The sequence below is a fragment of the Podarcis raffonei genome, chromosome 10 (genome assembly GCF_027172205.1).
Source record: "Podarcis raffonei isolate rPodRaf1 chromosome 10, rPodRaf1.pri, whole genome shotgun sequence".
In the NCBI taxonomy this organism is placed as follows: domain Eukaryota; kingdom Metazoa; phylum Chordata; class Lepidosauria; order Squamata; family Lacertidae; genus Podarcis; species Podarcis raffonei.
Genome location: NC_070611.1, coordinates 36,806,770 through 36,829,546, shown reverse-complemented (window position 1 = coordinate 36,829,546; position 22,777 = coordinate 36,806,770). Strand labels below are relative to the sequence as shown.

The following is a 22,777-nucleotide window of genomic DNA, read 5'->3' as shown; positions in this document are numbered from 1 at the left end:
GGATAGGATAGGAAAGCAAATCTTGGCGTATTCACTATTCAACACTTTATTAGATTGAGCCATAAGAAAAGAAAAGAGTGAAAAGGGAAGGAAAAAGCAGAAAACTGGAAAATAGATTGCTGTAGAGAGCTCAAAACCTCTTGCCCTGGTACCAAAGTGGTTGAGTTGCCCTTGCAGCTTGTATTTTGAAAGAACTTCATTGAATCAATATTTCTCATTGGCACTCTTCCTGGAGTGCTCACCTTTCACTCATGTTATTGCATTGTTGTTTAAAATATAATATAACCTTTACATAAACTCTGAGCTGTATATAATGTGACTATCCAAGGCATTGCTGTGGCAAGAGATTTTGCTGTGGTCAGAGACGTATGTCAGAGAAGATGAGGCCCGGCATAAACAAAGGGCAAGGACTTAATTTGAGATTGTACTTTAAATGCCTCACTCACTAATTGCATGCCATAAGGTAAAGGTAAAGGTACCCCTGCCCGTACGGGCCAGTCTTGCCAGACTCTAGGGTTGTGCGCTCATCTCACTCTATAGGCCGGGAGCCAGCGCTGTCCGCAGACACTTCCGGGTCACGTGGCCAGCGTGACAAGCTGCATCTGGCGAGCCAGTGCAGCACACGGAACGCCGTTTACCTTCCCGCTGGTAAGCGGTCCCTATTTATCTACTTGCACCCGGGGGTGCTTTCGAACTGCTAGGTTGGCAGTGTTAGGATATTTCCGTTCCACCTTAAAAGGGAGCAGGATGTTTGTATAACAGCCTGCGTAATTTCCTGTCTCACAGGATGTTTATGTTGTAAGTTCCTTTCGTTTTCTGCTGTTTTGCCTGAGCAGTCGGAGCAGACGGTCATGCCTTCTTTGTTCTGACCAACGCTGAATAAAACTGTAAATATGCTTGTTCTGCTCTCATACTTGTGCAGCTTTTTGCTGTGTGAATTCTGCTGTCAGAGTGTGCACTAAGCTTGAGGCTTAGTGTCGCTAAATTGCTGATATTGCCTGACTACGGGAGGTCGATGGATCGTCCGGCACCGAGCTTGGGGGCTCAGATGGACTTTATCTCCCTGGCAGTATCCCAACAACAGGTTATGGGCCCAGATTCACGGCACTTCCAGGAGAGTAAGACAGCGACAGACTGCTGAAAGGTATGTGCTGGAAAAGTGAAAGCAGAGGCTATTCTGGATGCCGTGGAAAGGCCTTTGATGTCCGGCAAAGCTAATTGGCCTGGGAGCCGAGCCAGAGGCATCGTGATTTATGGGCTGGCGAGATAAGAAGTCTTTGAAGGCATAACGGCTCACGTAAAAAGCTGGAATGGAGTTTTTCCAAGCTTCGGAGGCCACTGAGTGCCCTAAGTTAAATCGGCACAACTATCAGAGCTGGGCAGAATGGTGTGAGAGTTTGCTGCGTCAGTTTGGAGTCTGGCATACTATATCAGAAGCCACTCCAGTTCCTCGGACAGAGAAATGGCAGGCCCAGGATTCGAGGGCCGTGGATATTATAGTTTTATCCGTCTCTCTGGAGGAAATAAAGACGCTTGCTGGAAATCTCACGGCACGTGACATGTGGGATGCTTTGAAAAAGGCCCACCAGCCAATAATCCCAGCCCAGTGTTTGAATGCATCGGAGGTCCTGGCTGTTTCCCAGAATGCTAGTGAATGCAGGGATGCTCAGGGCACCGGTTGCAAGCTGCAGGGGGAGCAGACTATAACGTCATCCCAGGCAGCATTCCAGCCTCCAGGGGGAGCCAAGGAGTCGGCTGCTGAGAGCTCTGTTTCTCGTGAGAACCAAGGTCAGAGCCTATGCAGAGGCCGGAAGGCCAGATGTAAACAGAGCAAGATGCTTGCAGGTGGCCAGGAGCGGGGGGGGGGGCAAGTTGCAAAAGCCCATGCCAGTGGAAAACAAGGCTATGTTTGCTGGCACAGCTCCACCAAAGGCTAAAGGCACGTCTGATGGCCAGGAGCGGGGGGGCAAGTTGCAAAAGCCCACGCCAGTGGAAAACAAGGCTATGTTTGCTGGCACAGCTCCACCAAAGGCTAAAGGCACGTCTGATGGCCAGGAGCAGGGGGGCAAGTTGCAAAAGCCCTCGCCAGTGGAAAACAAGGCTATGTTTGCTGGCACAGCTTCACCAAAGGCTAAAGGCAAGCTGCAAAAGCCCACGCCGGTGGGAAACAAGGCCAAGGCCAGGTTTGTTGTGGACTCTGGGGCGACGCGCCATCTCAGCAAAGACCGCCATCTGTTTATCTCCTTCACACCTCAAGATGGAGAGGTCCACCTGGCTGATGGAAGGACTTTGCAAGCTACAGGAGTTGGGACTGTGAAACTTGAAAGTCTGAATACTACCATCAAAGATGTACTTTTTGTTCCAGGAGCTGCGGACAATTTGATTAGTGTACCACAGCTGACTGGGCTGGTTTTGAGGTTTCCTTCAAGAGGACTGTCTGTGTCATCAGAAAAGGCAAAGAGGACATGTGGCATGCAAAGTTGATGGATGGTTTGTTCTGTCTAACTTATGATGACAATGCTGTTATATCTAATGCTGATTCTTGTTGTGTTGCACAAACTAACAAGGTTCTTCATGCAGGATGCATTCACGATGCACATCGCAGATTTTGTCACCTCTCTTGGCAAGCGCTAGCCAAGATGCCTGAGTTGGTTGAAGGTTTGGACATCAAACCTTGTAAGTTTCACATGAAATGTGTATCTTGTGCAGAGAACAAGGTGAAGGTTGCTCCAAAAGGCAAGGAGTCTAGCAGGCAAGCTTCCAAACCCTACCAGCTAGTTCACGCAGACCTGGTAGGTCCTCTAGCGCCCTCTTTGGGAGGAGCAAGGTACTTCATGGTTCTAATTGATTCTTTTTCCAGGTACATTCATGTGTTTATGCTCGAGCAAAAATCGCAAGCATTTCCTAGGTTCAAGGCATTCTGTGCTTGGTTGGAGAATGCTCATGGTAAACGTATCAGTTGTCTGTTTACTGATCGGGGCGGGGAGTTCACTTCTCAGCAGTTTGAAGCTTTCCTGACTGAGAAGGGAATCCAGCATGACTTGTCAACGCCTAGATCGCCATGGATGAATGGGCTTGCGGAGAGAGCAAATCAAACGTTGCTGCAAGGGATAAAAACCTTGTTGCATGATGCCAACCTCCCTGAGAAGTTTTGGGGGGAGGCTCTCTCGAATTTTGTTTACACTTTTAATCGCAGACTGTCATCACCTATTGGTTGCACTCCCTATGAGAAGATGTTTGGTAAGAAACCTAACACCAAGCACTTGAGAATCTTTGGTTCTGACATGTGGGTGCACACCCCACAAAGCAACAAGCTTGGGAAGCGTGGGGCACATGGTTTGTTCATGGGGTACGAAAAAGGTGCATACAGGGTATGGATGACTAACTCAAAATCCATAAAGTTCACAAGGAGTGTTGAGTACAATCCTAAGTGGGGGGAAAATGTGGGAATTTTCCAGAGTTACCCAGAGGAGGATGAAGGTGATGTGAAGAAAGCAGATCATGCTGAGAAAGCTGAGGAAACTGAGGATGATGATGATGATGATGATGATGATGATGATCAGAGTTCGGATTCCAGTTCAGTGGGCGGCGCTGCTGATGCTGTCAGTGACAGTGATGACACAGCAGACTACAAGAGCGCAAAAGCCTCAGTCAGACCATCTGATGAGTCTGACAATGAACTGGAAGAACCACTGTTCACCATTGGTCATTTTTCTCCTAAGAAGGAGGAGATGAGTCCAGAAGACTTGCGTCTGGTTCGCAGGTCTGAAAGGGCGACCAAAGGCAAACCTCCGAAGAGATTTGCTGATGAGTTTGCTAAGACGGCAACTGCTGTTCTTAGTAGCTCAGAGAAGGTGTGGGAACCTTCAAGCTTCAAAGAGGTCCAGGAGTTAACCTCTAAAGATGCTGAGCCTTGGCTTAATGCCATGAAGGCTGAAGTTGATTCCTTGAACAGGAACCAAACTTGGGAGCTGGTACCGGTAGTCCCAGGGATGAGACTGGTTGGCAGCAAATGGGTCTTCAAGGCCAAGACAGACCAGAATGGCAAGGTTGTCAGACACAAAGCCAGATTGGTTGCCAGAGGTTTTTCACAGGTACCAGGACAGGATTACCACGAGACCTACTCACCCACGGTCAAATATGAGAGCATTCGGCTGATGCTCAAGATCGCTGCGGAGGAGAAACTGCATGTTTCCCATCATGACATAAATACAGCTTTTTTGTACGGGATTTTGGGGGAGGAGCTGTACATGCTTCCACCTGACGGGATGCAGATACAGAAGGGAATGGTCTGTAAACTGCGGAAATCCTTATATGGTCTCAAGCAGAGTGCCAGGTGTTGGAACACAAAACTCACTGAAACGTTGCTTTCTCTAGGTTTTCACCAGGGCAAAGCTGATCCGTGTGTGTTTGTCAAGGAGGAGGGGCAAAACAAACTGTATTGTTTATGTTTTGTTGATGATCTTCTGATGTTCTGGAAGAATCAGGCTTTCTACCAAAGCACCCTAGCTCAGCTGAAGGAGCACTTTGACATGAAGGATCTTGGTGAGGTATCCAACTATCTTTCTCTGCAGGTGGAGAGAGACCAAGCAGGTAATTTTCTGGTACACCAAACACAGTAAATTGCTGATGTATTAACCAGGTTGAATTTGGTTGATGCAAACCCAGCAGACACACTGATGGTGACAGGTTACCAGGTAGACAGTACTGCTGAAGCGTTTTCTGACACAACGCTATACAGATGCATTCTAGGCAAGTTGAATTTCATTGCTAGATGTTCAAGACCTGACATTGCTGTAAGCACTAACCTGCTGAGCAGACATGCTAACAATCCTACTGTTCAGGATTGGAAAGCTCTGAAGCGCATAGCCCGGTATTTGAAAGGGACTATGCACTACAGGCTGAGGTTCACCAGTCAGAAGACTGGAGGTCTTGAAATCTTTGCAGATGCAAGTTTTGGAAGTGAAACCACGGATGGTACGAGCACTTCTGGAGTATGCTACATGTACAACCACTGCCTGTTTGACTGGTTGTGCAAAAAGCAGACGACAGTTAGCCTAAGTTCCTGTGAAGCAGAACTCAATGCTCTGTCATTTTCACTCATGGATTGTGAATGGTTGATGCAACTGTTTAAGGACATTGGGGTTTCTGTGAAATGTCCTATACAAGTGTATCAAGACAATAGATCTTGTTTGGCTTTGCTGAACTCAGAGAGTTGCAAGCAAAGAACCAAGTACTTGCAGATTAAGCTACATCGTGCAAGAGAGTGTATTCAGAAAGGACTCATTCAGGTGTCCTACATGCCAGGAAATGAAATTCCTGCTGATCTGTTGTCTAAGGTTGTTAACAGAGAACAACTTAAGGTTTACGCACAAAGGTTGCAATTGGGTTGAACCACAGGTACTACAGGTTACACGGAAAGGGGGAGGATGTTAGGATATTTCCGTTCCACCTTAAAAGGGAGCAGGATGTTTGTATAACAGCCTGCGTAATTTCCTGTCTCACAGGATGTTTATGTTGTAAGTTCCTTTCGTTTTCTGCTGTTTTGCCTGAGCAGTCGGAGCAGACGGTCATGCCTTCTTTGTTCTGACCAACGCTGAATAAAACTGTAAATATGCTTGTTCTGCTCTCATACTTGTGCAGCTTTTTGCTGTGTGAATTCTGCTGTCAGAGTGTGCACTAAGCTTGAGGCTTAGTGTCGCTAAATTGCTGATATTGCCTGACTACAGGAGGTCGATGGATCGTCCGGCACCGAGCTTGGGGGCTCAGATGGACTTTATCTCCCTGGCAGTATCCCAACAGGCAGGTGCTGGGACCGAACGACAGGAGCGCACCCCGCCGCGGGGATTGAAATCGCCGACCATGCGATCAGCAAGTCCTAGGCGCTGAGGTTTTATCCACAGCGCCACCCGCGTGCCATAGCAGCCACTAAATGCATTCCTATACCGAACTCTATCATAGCTCAGGGTTGTGGGTTCGAGCCCCATGTTGGGCAAAAAGAAAAAGGAAATTATTACATTGCAGGGGATTGAACTAGATGATCCTAGCGGTCCTTTCCCACTCTACAATTCTGTGATTCTATTAAAAGGGTTGTCTTAACCACAATGATTAAAACCTGAACTGCTCATAGTCTTATGATTTTAAAGGATTCTACAATTTAAAAAAACAAAAAAGTTATGAGAAAATTATTTGTGTTAGTTCTGTTCTTAGGGGGAAAGGAAACTGGTGATGAACATGTTGATGATGATTAAAAAAATATTTGGGGGGACGACTTTAGATATTCACCTTCCTATTGGAAATAAAACATCCAATGAGTGGCTTCCATTGACTGGTCATACTCAACTTCCAGTGTACTGCTGCTTCTGGTCCTCTAGGAGTGCAGGATGCAGCCTAACGTGGCACAGGGAGCAGACTGTGAAGGCCATACCTCTCCATGAGTGGACTAGGCAGGAGGAAGAGGCAAAGGTCTAGCAAGCTGGGCCACACTGCATCAAAAGGAAGGGGGAATTCCACAACTGTCCCATTTATAGCAATATTCTATTTACCCACATTCTGGAACAAATGTCCCCATGGAAGTGCCTGTTTCCCCAGTTCTACAAAAACTCACGGGTATGAATCTGGCAGCTGGCCAGTCAAGGACAGGAGCCTACCAGAGAGCTTCAAGGGAGCTGTTGTTGCCTCATCCCTGACTCAGGCTATGCAAGAGCCACTGACTGGCCTATTTTGCAATAGGGTTACACTCTTCCAAGGAGAAGCAGATACATAGATTGGAGATCCTCCTGGATCCAGCTTTGCTGCTTAAGACTGCATTTTTTAATCAGTGGGAAATTCCCACTGAGGAATCATTCCTGAGTAGATATGCATAGGATTGTCCTATAAGCCTTAGATGGTGGCTGCAGCCAGAAGTGCCCTTTCCAGCTTCACTTGGGCTTGGTTTTCACAAACAAGAATTAGAGATTGCAGCCAGATTTTAGGTGGGGACTCACATGATTGAATTCTCTTCCATACGCTCCCCACCCCCATAAATATAGAAAATTAGATATTGCATAGGGGCATAGGAAGCTGCCTGATATTGAGTCCAACAGGCTCATCGAACTAGTGCTGTCTACACTATCTGGTAACAACCCTCCAGGTTTTCAGAAGTAAGTCTTTTTCACCTTTACCTGGTGATTCTGTGGCTTGAACTTGGGAAATTTCCCATGCAAAGCATGTGCTCTAACTTCTAGCCTAGCCTGCTACCTGATATGCTAGTTTTCTATGTAGGAATGCTTTTCCCTAGGGAGAATATTGTGTCATGCAAGTTCTCTCCTGCAGTGATGCTGTCCAGAGACAGGGTTGTTTTTTTCCATTTCACTTACAAATCTAAATCTTTATAAGTGATGACTAATAAGTAGCAACAATACAGAAAATGTGAAAGTTGTGCAGAACGTTGCTAAGCTAGCAGTGAAAGTTAGAAAAGGAGGCTAGGCTAGAATTTGATGACTAAGGATATTTTGTAATACTGTACTGCTTCATTTTATGGAGTTATGTCCTGCTTTGCTTGTTATATGGAAAATATATATGGGACAACTCACAGGTTAGCAAATTGATATATTTGTTTATTCCTTCAGTTTGAGAAAAAAGGAAATAGGAAGATTTCCCAATTGGAAATTCCCATGCGATTATTTATTTGTGCATTAGTAACAAAGTATTAAATTACACTCATTAGTCGTTTGGCCTTTGACAATCTAATTGATTTTAAATATATAAATCACTTCAAAAAATAAAGAGTGACTGGATGAATTGTTGTTAAATATTACACCCTCAATCTGTTTCCTTTTATTATAGCCACAGTGGGTTTAAGCAGCTTGCCAGTAGTTCTGTACAATTAGAAATAGTGTTAACAGTCTGGAGTTCTGCTACTGAAATCTGCTCTAAAAATGGTCTTGCAAACTCTTGTGGCAATTTATTGACAGGGCAATGTTAACTGAGTACATGGGCAGACAATGCATAGAGAGAGATCATTTAACAATGTAAATACTCAAAGCAAATTTAGGAATGGAAAAGGCCTGAAGTTTGATAAATATGAGTTATTAGTTTCTTTTAACTGTGTGATTCATTCATTCATTCACTGCAGATTGTTGCAGAAAAAATAAAAAAGTCAGAAGTGCACAATTTTAATTTCCTTTGCATAAATACATGTATTTCACACTGAAGAAAAGCCAAAGCCAAGGTTCAGACTTCAGCTAACAGTAAATCAAAGACAGTAGATCTTCTGCTTGGAATTGGAAATGTAACTTACTGAGTCTTTTGTGCCAATTTGTTCCCAGCATCCATTTTAAGCAGAACAACTACTCATTGGCAAGACTTTAGCAAATGTGTTTTTGTTGTTTTTTAAAAAGAAAACAATTGGCAGTTTGCGAGTGCCGATAAGCATACGGCTGGAGTTGATGTGGAAGACATTATGTACTTAGGTTTTCAAAAAAGCTTTTGATCAAGTCCCTCACCAAAGACTGCTGAGTAAGCTTGGCAGTTATGGAAAAAGAGGAGAGATGAATAATCAACGGGTTAAGGGACAGGAAAATGGAGGGCAGGTATAAATAGTGAGCTCTCCAAATGGAAGTATGTAAGAAGGATCTCTCTTATCTGAGTCAATGGGCTTGTCATGGGCCAGGAGTTGGCTTCACCTGCTGAGCAGCAGCCTGAAGGAGCAGAAGGCAAGGCGACTCCACCTGCTGCTGATCAGCCTTCTTGCTCCTGATGAGAACCAGCTGGCTCCAGCTTTCTTAAGCAGGGTTTCCAGCCTCAATCAGTTGCTGGAAACAATATTTGTCGTCGTTCCTGAGCAGACCTTGCTGCTTCTTGCGACCTTGGACCCTCGGCTTTCTTTACCCTCAGATCGTCTATGTGAACTGAGGTAGTCTTGACCTTAGGACTGGACTGGACCTTGTATATGGACTCTGCCTCCAGGCAAGTACCCCTCTGAGACTTGGCTGGTCGGCTGGCTTCTCCTTCCACAGAGCTCTGCTGTGTCTGGCAGCACAGGACTAGGAAAGGGCTGCTGGAAAGGAATCTCTTTCTTTCTCAAAATAAATGGCTACCATCCAATAGTGGATGCCATTTCCTGATAATCGCAAGTGGGGAGGGTGTTGTTGCATTCAGGTTCTGCATATGGGTTTCCCTTAAGCATCTGCTTGGCCAGTGTGGGAATTAGATTAAATAGGCCCTTGGTCTGATCCAGCAGAGCTCTTCTTCTGTTCTTACATCTATGTTCTTATGACAGCACAATTTACTCAGATGTAAGATGTAGGGACGCAGGTGGCGCTGTGGGTTAAACCACTGAGCCTAGGGCTTGCTGATCAGAAGGTCGGCGGTTCGAATCCCCGCGACGGGGTGAGCTCCCGTTGCTCAGTCCCTGCTCCTGTCAACCTAGCAGTTCAAAAGCACGTCAAAGTGCAAGTAGATAAATAGGTACCGCTCCGGCAGGAAGGTAAACAGTGTTTCCGTGTGCTGCTCTGGTTCACCAGAAGCGGCTTAGTCATGCTGGCCACATGACCCAGAAGCTGTACACCACCTCCCTCGACCAGTAAAGTGAGATGAGCGTCGCAACCCCAGAGTTGTTCGCGACTGGACCTAATGGTCGGGGTCCTTTTACCTTTACCTTTTAAGTTCCACAGTCTTCAGTAGGGCTGACTCCTTATGAACTTACAGTGGATTCAAGTTACAAGAATGAAGATTCCGGCTAAACTTCAGGAAGAACTTTATGACAGTAAGAGCTGTTTCAACAGTGGAATGGACTCCCATGAGAGGTTGTGGACTCTCCTTCCTTTGAGGTTTATAAGCAGAGGTTGGATGGCCATCTGTCATGGATGCTTTAGTTGAGATTCCTGCATTGCAAGGGGTTGGACTAGATGACCCTAAGGGTCCCTTCCAACTCTCCAACTCTTTTCTGTGATTCTATGCTTAGAGTTTAACCCTAAAATGATTTTTCATTCTCGGTTAATGGATTGTTTTTTAGAGCATGCCACCTTTTTTTGACCCCTCCTTTCTAGTCAGCAGGACCAATCATTGAGCCATGGGGCTCTACCTTGTTGACCCTTGTGACTTTTTCTTAATCTATTTCAGGAAATTGAAAGATTTCAGGGCATAAGGTGTCTTTTTATGGTTCAATATAACCCCCACCCCCTTCCTGTGCTGCACTGCAACACCTTTTGAAGTTTGCTCTGAGTTTCTAAAAAGATGCTTATGCTGTGTGAAGGAACTGCTGTTGCAAAAAAGATAAAAGAGAGAGCTGCTTGTGTGCTTCTCCTGATCAAAACCCAACACCTTTGATAAAGCCCCTTGAACACTCTAATTTACCAAGACAATGATTCATTGAAGCCGAGCGCCAGAAAGCCTAATACCTTTTTTTTGAAATGTACAAGAGAGGGGGGGAAACCCACACTTCTTTATATATACTTGGATAAAAGGAAGGGGTCTCTTTTTTAAAAAAAAAGAATGTCATGCAAGTTATATCAATTGAAATTCCATTCTTCTACCCAAGTGTTAAAGCTTCAGAATATCTTCCTTCCATTGCACCTGACCACCTTAATTAAGGATGCGATAGCAGGGAGAGGTTCCCTTCCATCATCAGTCTTTTTTCACTTCCAAAAACCAATGAGGAGACAGATAGAGAAGAACTGGCATGTTCTCCCACACTTTGATTTTGGAGAGGAAGCTGCCACTGCTGCTGCCTCCCATTGGCCTGTTCTCAATAGCTGTAGTTAACCCGGCCTTCACTTACCTGGTTATCTCCTTTGGACTGCTGCTCCCATCAAGCCCAGCCAACATGGCTGTGATGGTTGACACTGATGGGAGTTGTAGTCCAAGACATCTGGGAGGCACCATATTAGCAAAGGCTGTGTTGAACTTTTTAATCATTGAGGGGTTTTTTTTAATATAAAAAATACAATCAAGTGGTATACTGTATAAATTTTATGAGATAAAAAAATAATAAAATAAAAGCAGCAGCTTTGCTGCCGCTGCTGCCACCTTTGCAAACTCAATAATGTAGCAGCAGTAATGAAAAATCAGCATCCATTTCTTTCTTCTCCAAATGTGTGTGTGTGTGTGTGTGTGTGTGTGTGTGTGTGTGTGTGTGTTTATCGGGAAATTGTGCATCATTCCCTGAAAGCCTCATCTGTGGCTCCTGTGTCACTAGTTGAACTAACAGCTGGTGGAAGGAAACCTTCTTTTTCTCAGAATACCATGCATTGGCTCATTAGATGGGCAGTGTGTGAACACAGCAACCAGCAGGTGGGGTTATCCTTTCTTTGATTTTTCCTTTCTGATCTCCATATTTACAAATTAATCCAGTCATTTGTAGGGTTGTTCGACAGTCTGGTGGTGTCCCTCTGTTAAGAAATTGCTAAACCAGAGCAAATTAAGCTGCTTAAAGAGCGCATTAGTGAGTGATCAAATATACTTTCCTGTGTAAAGATCACTCGCATCATGTTATGATGTTTCTAGTTTCATTGTGATGGCTCTGAAATGGATCTGAAAGAATTGCTCCCAGGTCTGGTCCTGCAAGGCCTTCTGCCCCCTTTCCTCCCTCTTGTTTCCTGCTCCTTCCACTGCCATACCTTCCATACTTTTACTGCTTCCTTGTTCTATCCAATTTGAAGAGTCCTCCAGATAACATTTGGTGCCTAGTACCTGCGATAAGGTGAAGTTCCTGTTTTTTATGAAACAGAAAGAAGCCAAGTCTTCGGGGTTAAGCAGAGGGAGAAAATGTAGCCTAGAATCAGAAAGGTTCCTGAGATCTAGTAAGCGTTCTACTTTGTCTCCCTTTCCCTCACGTCTTCTGCTTTCTGCCCAGTCCTTCAATCAAAGTTGTTTGTGTCCTAGCCCCACATCAAGCTATTTTCTCCATGAACGATAAGAACGTAAGAATGTAAGAAAAGACCTGCTCGATCAGGCCAAGGACCCCTTTAACCCGGGCCCCTGTTTCCACAGCAGCCAGCCAGATGCTCATGGGAAACCTCCATGTGGAGACAAAATGTAATTGCATCTGTCCCAGCAACCAGCAGTCAAAGGCAAAATGCCTCCACCGTTGGAGATAGAGCATAGCAATTGTGGCTAGTAGCCATGGATAATCCTTCACAAATATGTCTAATTCTCTTTTAAAGTCATCCAAGTTGGTGGCTATCACGGTCTCTTGTAAATGTTTTGTGCTGTCTCTCTCTGCTTCTGCTAAAGTTGACAGAACTCTCTTACCTGACCCATCCTCTTTCTCCCCCATATTAAACTTGTATTTCTCTTTGCACCTCTCCCTAAAGGTGTGGTGTGGTGTAGTGGTTAAGAGCGGTAGTCTCGTAATCTGGGGAACTGGGTTCGCATCTCCGCTCCTCCACATGCAGCTGCTGGGTGACCTTGGGCTATTAACACTTCTCTGAAGTCTCTCAGCCTCACTCACCGCACAGAGTGTTTGTTGTGGGGGAGGAAGGGAAAGGAGGACGTTAGCCACTTTGAGACTCCTTCGGGTAGTGATAAAGTGGGATATCAAATCCAAACTCTTCTTCCCTAGCTCCCTTCCCTCCCACACCTCCCCCTTCTTCCACAGCAATATCTGTGGAACAAGATGCAAAATTATACTGGGGAAATTGTGTCGGCTGTCAAGAAACAAGTAACCATGATTGATAGCATGAATCCCTTCTGTAACTTATTTTCAACTAACCTCATGTTTGACAAATACAAATGCCTTTCGTAAGTAAGGATTGTTGTTATACTTCATAGGCATCAAAATGTTTGATGCTTGAGGGCTGTTATTTGTGAGTGGGAGGGGGTTTTGTGGGGGTTTTTAGGATCATTTACAATCAGTAGGAGACAGGAGTTCCAAATCTATAACTAGTAGAAGACAAGAGCACACAAGGCATAGTGCCAAATTATAGGACCTCCCTCAGGTGGCAAGTGGCGTTTCTCCAACTATCACAGAGAAGCCTATCTGGTAGCAGAAGAGTTTAAGCAAAAGAGTTAACAGGCCTCTATGTTTCATTAATCAAATGTTACTTGTTTGTCCACACATGGAACCACAAGGGTATGACATTTGAGATTTTTATCCAATGTTATTGTATGTAGTGGGGGATATTGCCCTGCACCTTAGTTACCTGAATTCCAGGGAATTTGCTAGAAACACCGAGTTCCAATGTAGGTTCAAAATAAATTTGCGTCTGTATACATCATCAAAACGTGGTTGAAATACAAAATGGCTTTGTGATTTGAAATAGTCATACCTTGGAAGCCGAATGGAATCCGTTCCGGAAGTCTGTTCAACTTCCAAAATGTTCAGAAACCAAGGCATGCCTTTCGATTGGAAGCCACTGAAGCCACGCCGGACGTTTGAGTTCCAAAGAACGTTTGCAAACCAGAACACTCACTTCCAGGTTTGCGGCATTTGGGAGCCAAAACGTACGAGTGCCAAGGTATGACTGTATGAAGATGCAGGATTACAGGATAGAACAATAGCCATGGGCCTGGACCAACAGCTTGACTTGTTTTATGATACAGGCAGAGTCAAGAAACATTGCTGTATAAGAATCAGGGCGTGGTGTTAGGGATATGGAAGGCTGAAATGAAGACCTAGATGAACCAGAAGTGGATCTAGGCTAGAAACATTCCTATTCTTAAGTCTCCCTGTTCTTATGATAGGGAATCTTTGGGGCTGTTAATGGGAGATGGTAGGCTGTGGTGACTTACGCTGAAGAGACAGGGATGGCTCTGTGTTGTGGGTAGGCATGAGTGGTGCTGTCACTCATTGACTTTTGAAGCTGTTGATGGAGGTGGTATTGATACGTGCTTAGATTTTATCAATTTTTGTTCTTGCGTATTTGTTCCTTTGACACCTTTTTGTGTGTTGCTTGGTTGTTGACATTTGAGTAGCGAGTTATTCCAGTGTTTTGACATTTTGTTGTTGTTTCTAACCTTCTTTTGTGACGAGAAGGAAAAGGGAAGAAAGCTCCCCACCTACATGTTATGTACCTGAATCACAGCATTTCTGAGGGATGTATTAAAGGAAAGTTTTTGATGATGGCATTGAAAGCATATCCAGCTATATCTATGTATATAGCATGTATTTGGGCTGTTCATTTTGAATGTATTACTGTTTAGCTTATTGTAAATTTCAATCCATTTTTGTATGGGTAAATAACTTTATTTTAGGAGCAGCATTCTGGTTATTAGTCAATGGAAGACAATCCAACACAGAATTAACAATTTGTGATTGTGAATTTTGAAGCATACCTCAGTCTATGACCGTTATAAGTTATTATTTGCTTCAGAATGCAAATGCCCTACACACAAGTAATTTGTGAATAGGGCTACGGCCTGTCAAAGTTGCAGAACTAGACATTGTCTTATAGCAAAAGTCTTTTTGTTCGGCTCTGTTTTTCCTTTTCTTATATGGGAGAGAAACATTGGTTCAGTATTTTTACATCAGGGCTACTATCCTACAATGCAGAAGCTAAGTCTAGCTGTCTGTTGCCTACAAGTGGTGAATGCAGAGTTTGATCTCCGCTAAATGGTTCGATAGATAGATACTTGTTGGGGATATGCCACAAAAATGACTTACTGAATGGGGAGTGGGGGAGAAAGGGAGGCTGTAGGTTGTATCTAATACCACATTTGTGGAGTCCAGCTTGCACCACTGGACTTCTCCTTTCCCCACACTCATTCAAAATCGGCTCTGAAGGGTCCTCCAGATTTTGAGGTGTATGGGAAGCAGCAGAAGAGGAAAAATTCCTATGTGCAAGTTGATGTCTGCCACACTAGCTGAGCAGCAGTGTTGGATATGACCTTGTGCATGTCAAGTTAATTACCACATGTTTTCTGCCATCATTTTATGAGCCCCTCTCTGTATAGCCATAAAGCTAACACTTCAAAGGACAGAATGATCTGTCACAACTTTATTAAAAGTTGCAGTTTTTCTTATTCTTTTCAAGACAGCTTTTGTCAGAGACTCATGGCTATGAACGCCAAGCTCTGTTTTGCCCCCCCCCCATCCCAATATGGAAATATATGTAGTATTGCCTAATTAATGCAGTCAGTCTTTTTGTAGATCAGTTTTTATGTGGGCATAAGCGTGGATAGTTTCTTGGGAGGTCTCCAAGAAAAGTCTTCCTCTGAATCATAAGCATCAATCTTGTATCACGTTCTTACCTCTGACTAAGTACTGATTCGAAGCCTTGTGATTTTGAAAGTATGGGGATGACAGACACTAAAGTTTTCCATGTTTCTGTTGTAAGAAATCATATAGGGACATAGGATAAATCAGATGGGAGAGAGTAGCTGGGAGGATATTTATGTGGATAAGCCGGGTTAAACTGGGAAACTCAACTTTTTGTGATCAGAATATACAGTGCAAAGCAAGATGCTTGCAGGCATTTGCTTGTTTTACAGTATTCTATGCATGTTTTCTGGGACGCGGGTGGCGCTGTGGTCTAAACCACAGAGCCTAGGGCTTGCCGATCAGAAGGTTGGCGGTTTGAATCCCTGCGACGGGGTGAGCTCCCGTTGCTCAGTCCCAGCTCCTGCCAACCTAGCACTTCGAAAGCATGTCAAAGTGCAAGTAGATAAATAGGTACCGCTCCGGCAGGAAGCTAAACGGAGTTTCCGTGCGCTGTTCTGGTTCGCCAGAAGCGGCTTAGTCATGCTGGCCACATGACCCGGAAACTGTACATTGGCTCCCTCGGCCAATAAAGCGAGATGAGCGTCACAACCCCAGAGTCGTCCACGACTGGACCTAACGGTCAGGGGTCCCTTTACCTTTACCTTATGCATGTTTTCTACCACCAGGGGAAACGGCAGGAGGGGAAGAAGCTGTTGCAGCCAAGCTGTAAGGACTGTGTGTGTCTCATAAGTATCTTTGGAGAATAAGATAAGGATTAGCATAGGAGAAGCAATGGTGGAAGGGGAGCGAAGGAGAAGCCGGGTTAAACTGGGCAAGTATGTGTAGTTCTTTCAGCTGCATGTGCTTTGGCAGAGTTACAGTAGGGTGGGGCAACTTGGGGTTTCTACCCAAATCTTCTTGGAAAAGGTGAGTTCTGAAGAGGGAATTATTCCTGCATTGCAGGGGATTGGACTAGATGACCCTTGGGATCCCTTCCAACTCTACAATTCTGTGATTTGAAGGGAATGAGATATGGGTCACCAACTTTAAAGCCATTGGGCACATTTGAATGTTAAGAGAGTGCTGGGCGGTGCCAATCACAAAGTGGCTACTGTGGGGTTCTAGTATAACACAGGGACCACCAAACTGGAAAGGGGGAGGGATAGGATGAAGGAAAGAGGGAAGGAGAAAGAAGAGTGCAAGATGATGCAGGCATGCCTCCCCCCATCAGCTGCCCCATTGACGGGTAAAAAAAGTATCAAGATCATCATAATAATATTCTAATAATTTATTATTTATACCCTGCCCATCTGGCTGGGTTTCCCTAGCCACTCTGGGCGGCTTCCAACCAAATATTAACAACAATACAGCATCAAACATTTAAAACTTCCCTAAAGAGGTCCGCATTCAGTTGTCTTTTAAAAGTAAAATAGTTGCTTATTGCCTTGACATCTGCTGGGAGGGTGTTCCACAGGGCAGGCACCACTACTGAGAAGGCCCTCTGCCTGATTCCCTGTAACCTTGCAGCAAGGGAACCACCAGAAGGCCCTCGGCGCTGGACCTCAGTGTCCAGGCTGCACAATGGGGGTGGAGATGCTCATTCAGGTATACTAGACTGAGGCCATTTAGAGCTTTAAAGGTCAGCACCAACACTTTGAATTGTGCTCGGAAACGTACTGCAAGCCAATGACGATCTTTCAGGACCGGTGTTATATGATCTTGGCAGCCACTCCCAGTCACCAGTCTAGCTGCTTCATCAGCAACTCCTGTGTTCACTCTCTGAGATAAGCTCTTTGCACCTCTCCTCTGTTTGGAATGGAAAGGAAGGAGGGTGTCCAATGGTGACATATGGGTATGAAATATGGGCATGCTTAAGCAGGCACGTTCAATGTTGGAGAGGCTGAGGAAGTGCAAACAGGAACTGAACAAGAAGGACAAACATTACCTTGTGTATTGTGGATTTCTGAAGGGATATTGACTGAGACATTTCATAGTCACCTTAGACAGTACTGGCAGGCACACCGGCATCTGTGGGCACTAAGTAAGAGGTTTGGAATCAGACAGGGGTTCTTAGAAGTAGTTCTAAGAATGTGGTGCAGAAAGGGTGGAATCTTTTGAGGATGTAGGAGACCTTTAAATGGTTGAGGACTGTGGAGTCAGAGGGCAGATGATTACCGCACATAAATGTATATGATGGCAGAATGCCTAAAACAGGCTTCCTCAACCTCGGCCCTCCAGATGTTTTTGGCCTACAACTCCCATGATCCCTAGCTAGCAGGACCAGTGGTCAGGGATGATGGGACTTGTAGTCTCAAAACATCTGGAGGGTCGAGGTTGAGGAAGCCTGGAGGAAGGAGCACATTGATTGACCCATGTAGAAAGACTCTAACATGAAATCTTGACAACAGCCTACTAGACAGTGTTCTGACTGGTTTTGGTGGTAAGCTTCCCAGGTAAATGGTTTCAGAATGATGCTATAAGGCGAAATTGGCTGGCTAAGGATGATAGGGGCAAAGCCAACAGCCAAATCAATCAGTGGTTTATCTTTTTAAAAGGCGACAGAAATAAAAGCAGGCTGTTTGATTCAGTACTCTTAACAACAAAAGATCAATGTCTACATAGAACAAGCTGACTGTTATAGATAAGGTGACAGTCACAAAGGCAACTTTGATGGACCTGAAGAGAGTGGGCCGTATAAATCACTTCATTCACCAAATGAAGGGTCATTCTGAGCATTGTGCAAGGAACATATAAAATGAAACTTCAAGTACTATGCTTATTTTTTATTCTAGTTAAAGGAGCTCTGGAAATATGTCATCTATATAATTTTCACTGGGGAAACTATCTGCATACCTTTTTTAAAAAAGAGAGAGAGACTCAATTTGTGCTCCTTAGCGCGCTAATATGGAAGTACCTCCAGTAAGAATTATTTTCTAGTAAACATGAACAGGATCAGGCTATTAGGATCACAGACAGAGGCCAAAGAATTAGAAATGATGCTCAAATGCATATGAGAGCATCAGATACATCCCTAGGATCTGTAGGTTCAAACTAGATGCAAAATTAGGGACACGGGTGGCGCTGTGGGTTAAACTACAGAGCCTAGGGCTTGCCGATCAGAAGGTTGGTGGTTCGAATCCCCGTGTTGGGGTGAGCTCCTGTTGCTCAGTCCCTGCTCCTGCCAACCTAGCAGTTCGAAAGCACCTCAGAGTGCAAGTAGATAAATAGGTACTGCTCCGGTGGGAAGGTAAACGGCATTTCCGTGTGCTGCTCTGGTTCACCAGAAGCGGCTTAGTCATGCTGGCCACATGACCCGGAAGCTGTACGCCGGCTCCCTCGGCCAATAAAGCGAGATGAGCGCCGCAACCCCAGAGTCGTTCACGACTGGACCTAATGGTCAGGGGTCCCTTTACCTTTAGATGAAAAATTAACCATGTCTTTGAATTCTGTGCTTGGAATTTTTTTCCTTCTTTTTTTTAAATGATCAGAAAGACCTGGTCTGGATCTGAACCACGATACAGAGATCTGTAGATGAAAATGATCCTCTTTCCTGAAGCTGCTATTTGAAGCAAATTGGAGCTTGGAGAAGGGGGGGGGGGCTGCCATGAGGCAAAAAATTAAGTCTTTTCTTCTTGTGCCAAGTTCCTGATCTGGATTCAGCATTCTCTGGCTGTTGTTGGTTTAAAAAGCCATGAAAAAGAATCTGAAGGATTCAAAGTCAAGGTTGATAACATGTGTAGTTTACTTTTCTGGTTTTCAACAAGTACAGCTGTGATGCCTTCTAGGTCAGAGGCTGTGTGCACGGCATACATTTAAAACTCATTTAAATCACCTATTATCACATGACTCCCCCCAAAAAAATCTTGGGAACTGTAGTTTTAAAAAGGGTGCTGGAGATTGTAGCTCTGTGAGGAGTAAACTACAGTTACCAGGGTTCTTTGGGAGAAGTAATATGCTCTCAGTGTGTGGTGTTGTACACAGACAGAGTCATTGAATCATACCCAATGGACTTTGCTATGGAGAGTAAGGGCCTAGACATGGATAAACCTTCTGAATCAATTAAAGCACTAGTTGGATCCTGAACAAAATGGCATTAATAAGTGGGTAAAACTAATGCAGTATTATCAAAATCATTAATGATAGGACCTACTTTATTTGCTTGGGGGGGCAGACCTCAAAGTAAATTGTGACACGAATGAAATGTATGCACTAGTGAATATACAAAAGAGATATTTTCAGTATTCTTGGAAGGATCTCTAGAAATGTTAAAATGAAAGTTATGACTCTGCCATTTTTCTCATGCAAAGAATAATAGAATCAGGTGTGATGCAGTTGCTGAGGGCACAATAACCCCTTGGCATTAGCTCTGTGACCTCACTTCTTCAGCACTGATGCAACATCTGCCTTCAGCCAAAGATTGGCAGCCATCTTTTTTGGTGCCTAGACAGGGGAGGGGAGGGGGTCCAAAGTAACAGCCGCTCGTATGCCCTGTAGAGCCCTGTAGCCAACAATCACTGCTTAGTGGAAGGGGGTCGAAGGGCAAGTTGAGCAGAGCTGGGCACATCTGTCCCACTTGCCAAGTCCAGAGGGCTGCTTTAGCTGACGTAGAGCAAATGATTGCTTGTGCTATGGCAGCTGAGTATGTTCAATGGATCTGGCTGGCTGGCTACAGAGGATCAAGATCTGGAATCCTGGCTGCTGTTCTGCACGTAGCGTGGTAAGGCCGCTGCTGTTTACTGTGACAGATACTCACTCTCTTTTATAAACATGGATGTATACATTTAAAGTGCTTTCAGACCACTCTGAGCAATAATGGCTTCTCCCTAAGAATCTTCAGAACTGTAGTTTATCAAGGATGCTGAGACTTGTTAGGAGATCTCTACCCCCCCCCCCACTCCCAGCTACAATTCCCTGGGAAGAGGGATCTATTGCTAAACCACTCTGGGAATTGCAGAGAGGAATAGGAATCTTCTAGCAACTTCTCAGCATCCTAAAGAAACAGCAGTTTCCATGACAAGTGGTATGGTACTGCTTTAATTGTGCAGATGGGGCCATGGCATGCTACAATTACGACATATTTTCATTGTGAACATACAGTTTTGGGAAAGCAGTTTACCGTCTGCTTTTTAAATGGTTCTTATAAAACTTCGGTGACTTTCCAGTTTTTAAGAATTCTCCTGCATGTTTAATGTGAGCTTAGTTTGTAAAGTGGTGACATTGTGCTTCACTTTCCCAGCAAACTGAACTTAATAGTGTCCATTCCTAAATAATATTGAATTTAGCTCTCTGCCCCTCCTCCACCCCACATTTCATCCCTATCTATAATATTGATGAGTATATAGGGTTTATTTTTAGGCAGATTTTTGGAACAAAGCTTATATTTCTTACTTTGAAAAGGTAAAACAACAACAACAAAAGAATATTGATATTGTTAGACCTGCATGTTATCTGTACACTTTAAGCTTGTTAGTCAAAGGGCATTTGGGCTAGAAGTCTAAAATGGTTTACTCTAGAGCAGCCTCCACTGAGGAGGCTTGATATGTGTGGCTCAATGATTAAATCTTATGAGCGGTTTGCAACTGAGTAGACCCACTGAAATTCATTAATGTGACAAAGTTAGGTCCAATAATTTCTTTGTAGGTCTACTCTAAAACTTTGTTGAATACTTCCTCAGGTGTCCTGTCACAGTTTGTATAGCCATTCTCCAGAAGCACACATACACACTGTAAACACAGGGTAACATTTTCCCCCTGAGTGTTTCTCTTTAAACGTGAAAAATCAGTTTTGCGAATTTTGAAAAGGAAAGAGCTGATAGTGCTATTCCCGCACCCCACTTTTTTGTAAATACTCATTGTGCCAAATCCTGACTCTTTTGTTTGAACTCAAGTGAGTTTAAAGGGCAGTTTGAATGTGCCTTATGAGACTAAAACTCTCGGGAGTGAGGTGGAATTAAGATTTGTACAGAGTCCCTTGGATCGTGATCTAAATTTCTAAACCTTTGCATGCAGCAAGAAATAATTTCACCAATGCATTGTAAATTCCTGTCAGACAGTTTAGCAGTAACATAAAAAAGAAAGAGCATTTTAAAACATGTGTGGACAAAAGCTACTTGTTCCAGGTTATAAAAATTTAATGTTTGCATCAAATAAAAAAGCATTTTATCTTGTAAAGTAGAGAAAGCATAATTATTATAGTGTTATAAATTTTATTCCTTTCATGAATATGTCTAAAAAGTGCAAAAAAATATAAATCATTTGTATATATTTCAACGTCTGCAAGGCTTGGCTCAGCCAATAAACTTGGTTGCATAACAAATTTTGGCATGATGTGTTTGTGTGACTTCAAGATTCATAATGCTCTTAAGTTCGTGAGTTGTCAGCAAGTACTGTGCGCAGAATAGTCTTGAATGTTGATAGCAACACACATTGATTTGGGCCCCATCTGTACTATGCAGTACATTTAAAGCAGCAGCATACCACTTTAATCAGCTGTGACTTCCTGCCCAAAGAATTCGGGGAGTTGTAGTTTTTTGAGGGTGCGCTCTCTTCCCCTCACAGACCTACAGTTCTCAAAGTAGTTTATCAGTCACTTCCTCTTCCCAGAGACCTCTGTGAATTGTAGCTCTGTGAGGGAAATAAGGGTGCTGAGCTTTGTTAGGAGACCCTAACAATCTAAAGCTCCCAGGATTCTCTGGGGGAAGTCATGACTGCTTCAAGTGGTTTGAGGACCCTTTAAATGTATAGTGCAGATAGGGCCCTGGATATGGGGTACAATCCAGGCAGATGTTTTCTTGTGCATGCCCTGTTAAAAATGAATGGGACCGACATAATGACTTTGTGGTGTTCTTGCACAACTCCCATTTGTTGCAGTTGGCCTTGTGCAGGAGAACTCCTCTGCGGGATCATGACCTTGAACAGTAAACCCCACATTCCTGTTTACTCTAAAGTCATCAGAACTAAACTATAAGCATATTGCATACAAGTAATGGTTTTCTGGCGTTTTTCAATCAATACTGTAATAACCTGTTTGCTCTACAATCAGCAATATGTTCTTACTATGCTAATCTACAATAATTTTTAATTTGCAATGTGAGATTTTAAGACACGCTTTGCAGTAAGGTTAACTGTCGCAGTTGAGTGGAAATGAAAATACATTGATGTTTCTGTCACATTATTTATATGTGTGTGTGTTGTTTTTAAAGCAAATCCTTTCAATTCAGTGGACTCTCTGTTGCACACTTTTTCAGATGACGGTTGCTGCTGGTACGAGCATTGAGAATAACATTCAAAGGACCATATCCTGCCCTAATGTATGTTCTACATATCTTGGATTTTTGTCTGATTATAAATGCAAAATCTCATTATGTGAATTTTCTCTTCTGTCATCTTACGACATCATGTTCATTCCAGGCATGCTGTGTATTATACTACAAGTGAAGGATCTAAGCTGGTTACTGAATTGCCGTTAAAGCTTTTCTCTTATAATTTGACAGCTTTGCTAGTAATGTCTGTGATTACATTGCCACAGTTCTCTCAGAGTTGCTTCCTTCCAGCGCAGTGCTCTCATCATTTGGAACGAAGGATGCAGCACCTCAAGCCCATGTTTATTTAACTTCTATACTTGGCTTGATCACCCAAGGAACTAAAGTTGTTCTTT

At 43.9% G+C, this 22,777-nt stretch overlaps 1 protein-coding gene and 1 long non-coding RNA gene across 15 annotated transcripts in view; one reads left to right on the top strand and one right to left on the bottom strand.

Moving 5' to 3' along the window:
• Positions 1-22,777, top strand: part of PPFIA2 (PTPRF interacting protein alpha 2) — a 285,944-nt gene that overhangs the window by 126,605 nt on the left and 136,562 nt on the right. For 8 of the 14 annotated variants that reach the window (XM_053406933.1, XM_053406932.1, XM_053406930.1 and 5 more), the window contains one exon: positions 22,368-22,430. The exons of 3 other annotated variants lie outside the window; for them this stretch is intronic. In XM_053406933.1, coding sequence (XP_053262908.1) covers positions 22,368-22,430 — 63 coding nt within the window. Of the gene's footprint in view, positions 1-17,490; positions 17,575-19,520; positions 19,839-22,367; positions 22,431-22,777 lie in introns of those variants that run through there. 3 more of the 14 variants (XM_053406940.1, XM_053406937.1, XM_053406944.1) reach the window with 2 other exon arrangements.
• Positions 15,062-17,156, bottom strand: LOC128422657 (uncharacterized). The gene is made up of 2 exons (XR_008332561.1): positions 17,067-17,156; positions 15,062-15,247 (listed from the first exon to the last, which is right to left on the bottom strand). It is a non-coding gene; the product is annotated as an uncharacterized LOC128422657 (long non-coding RNA).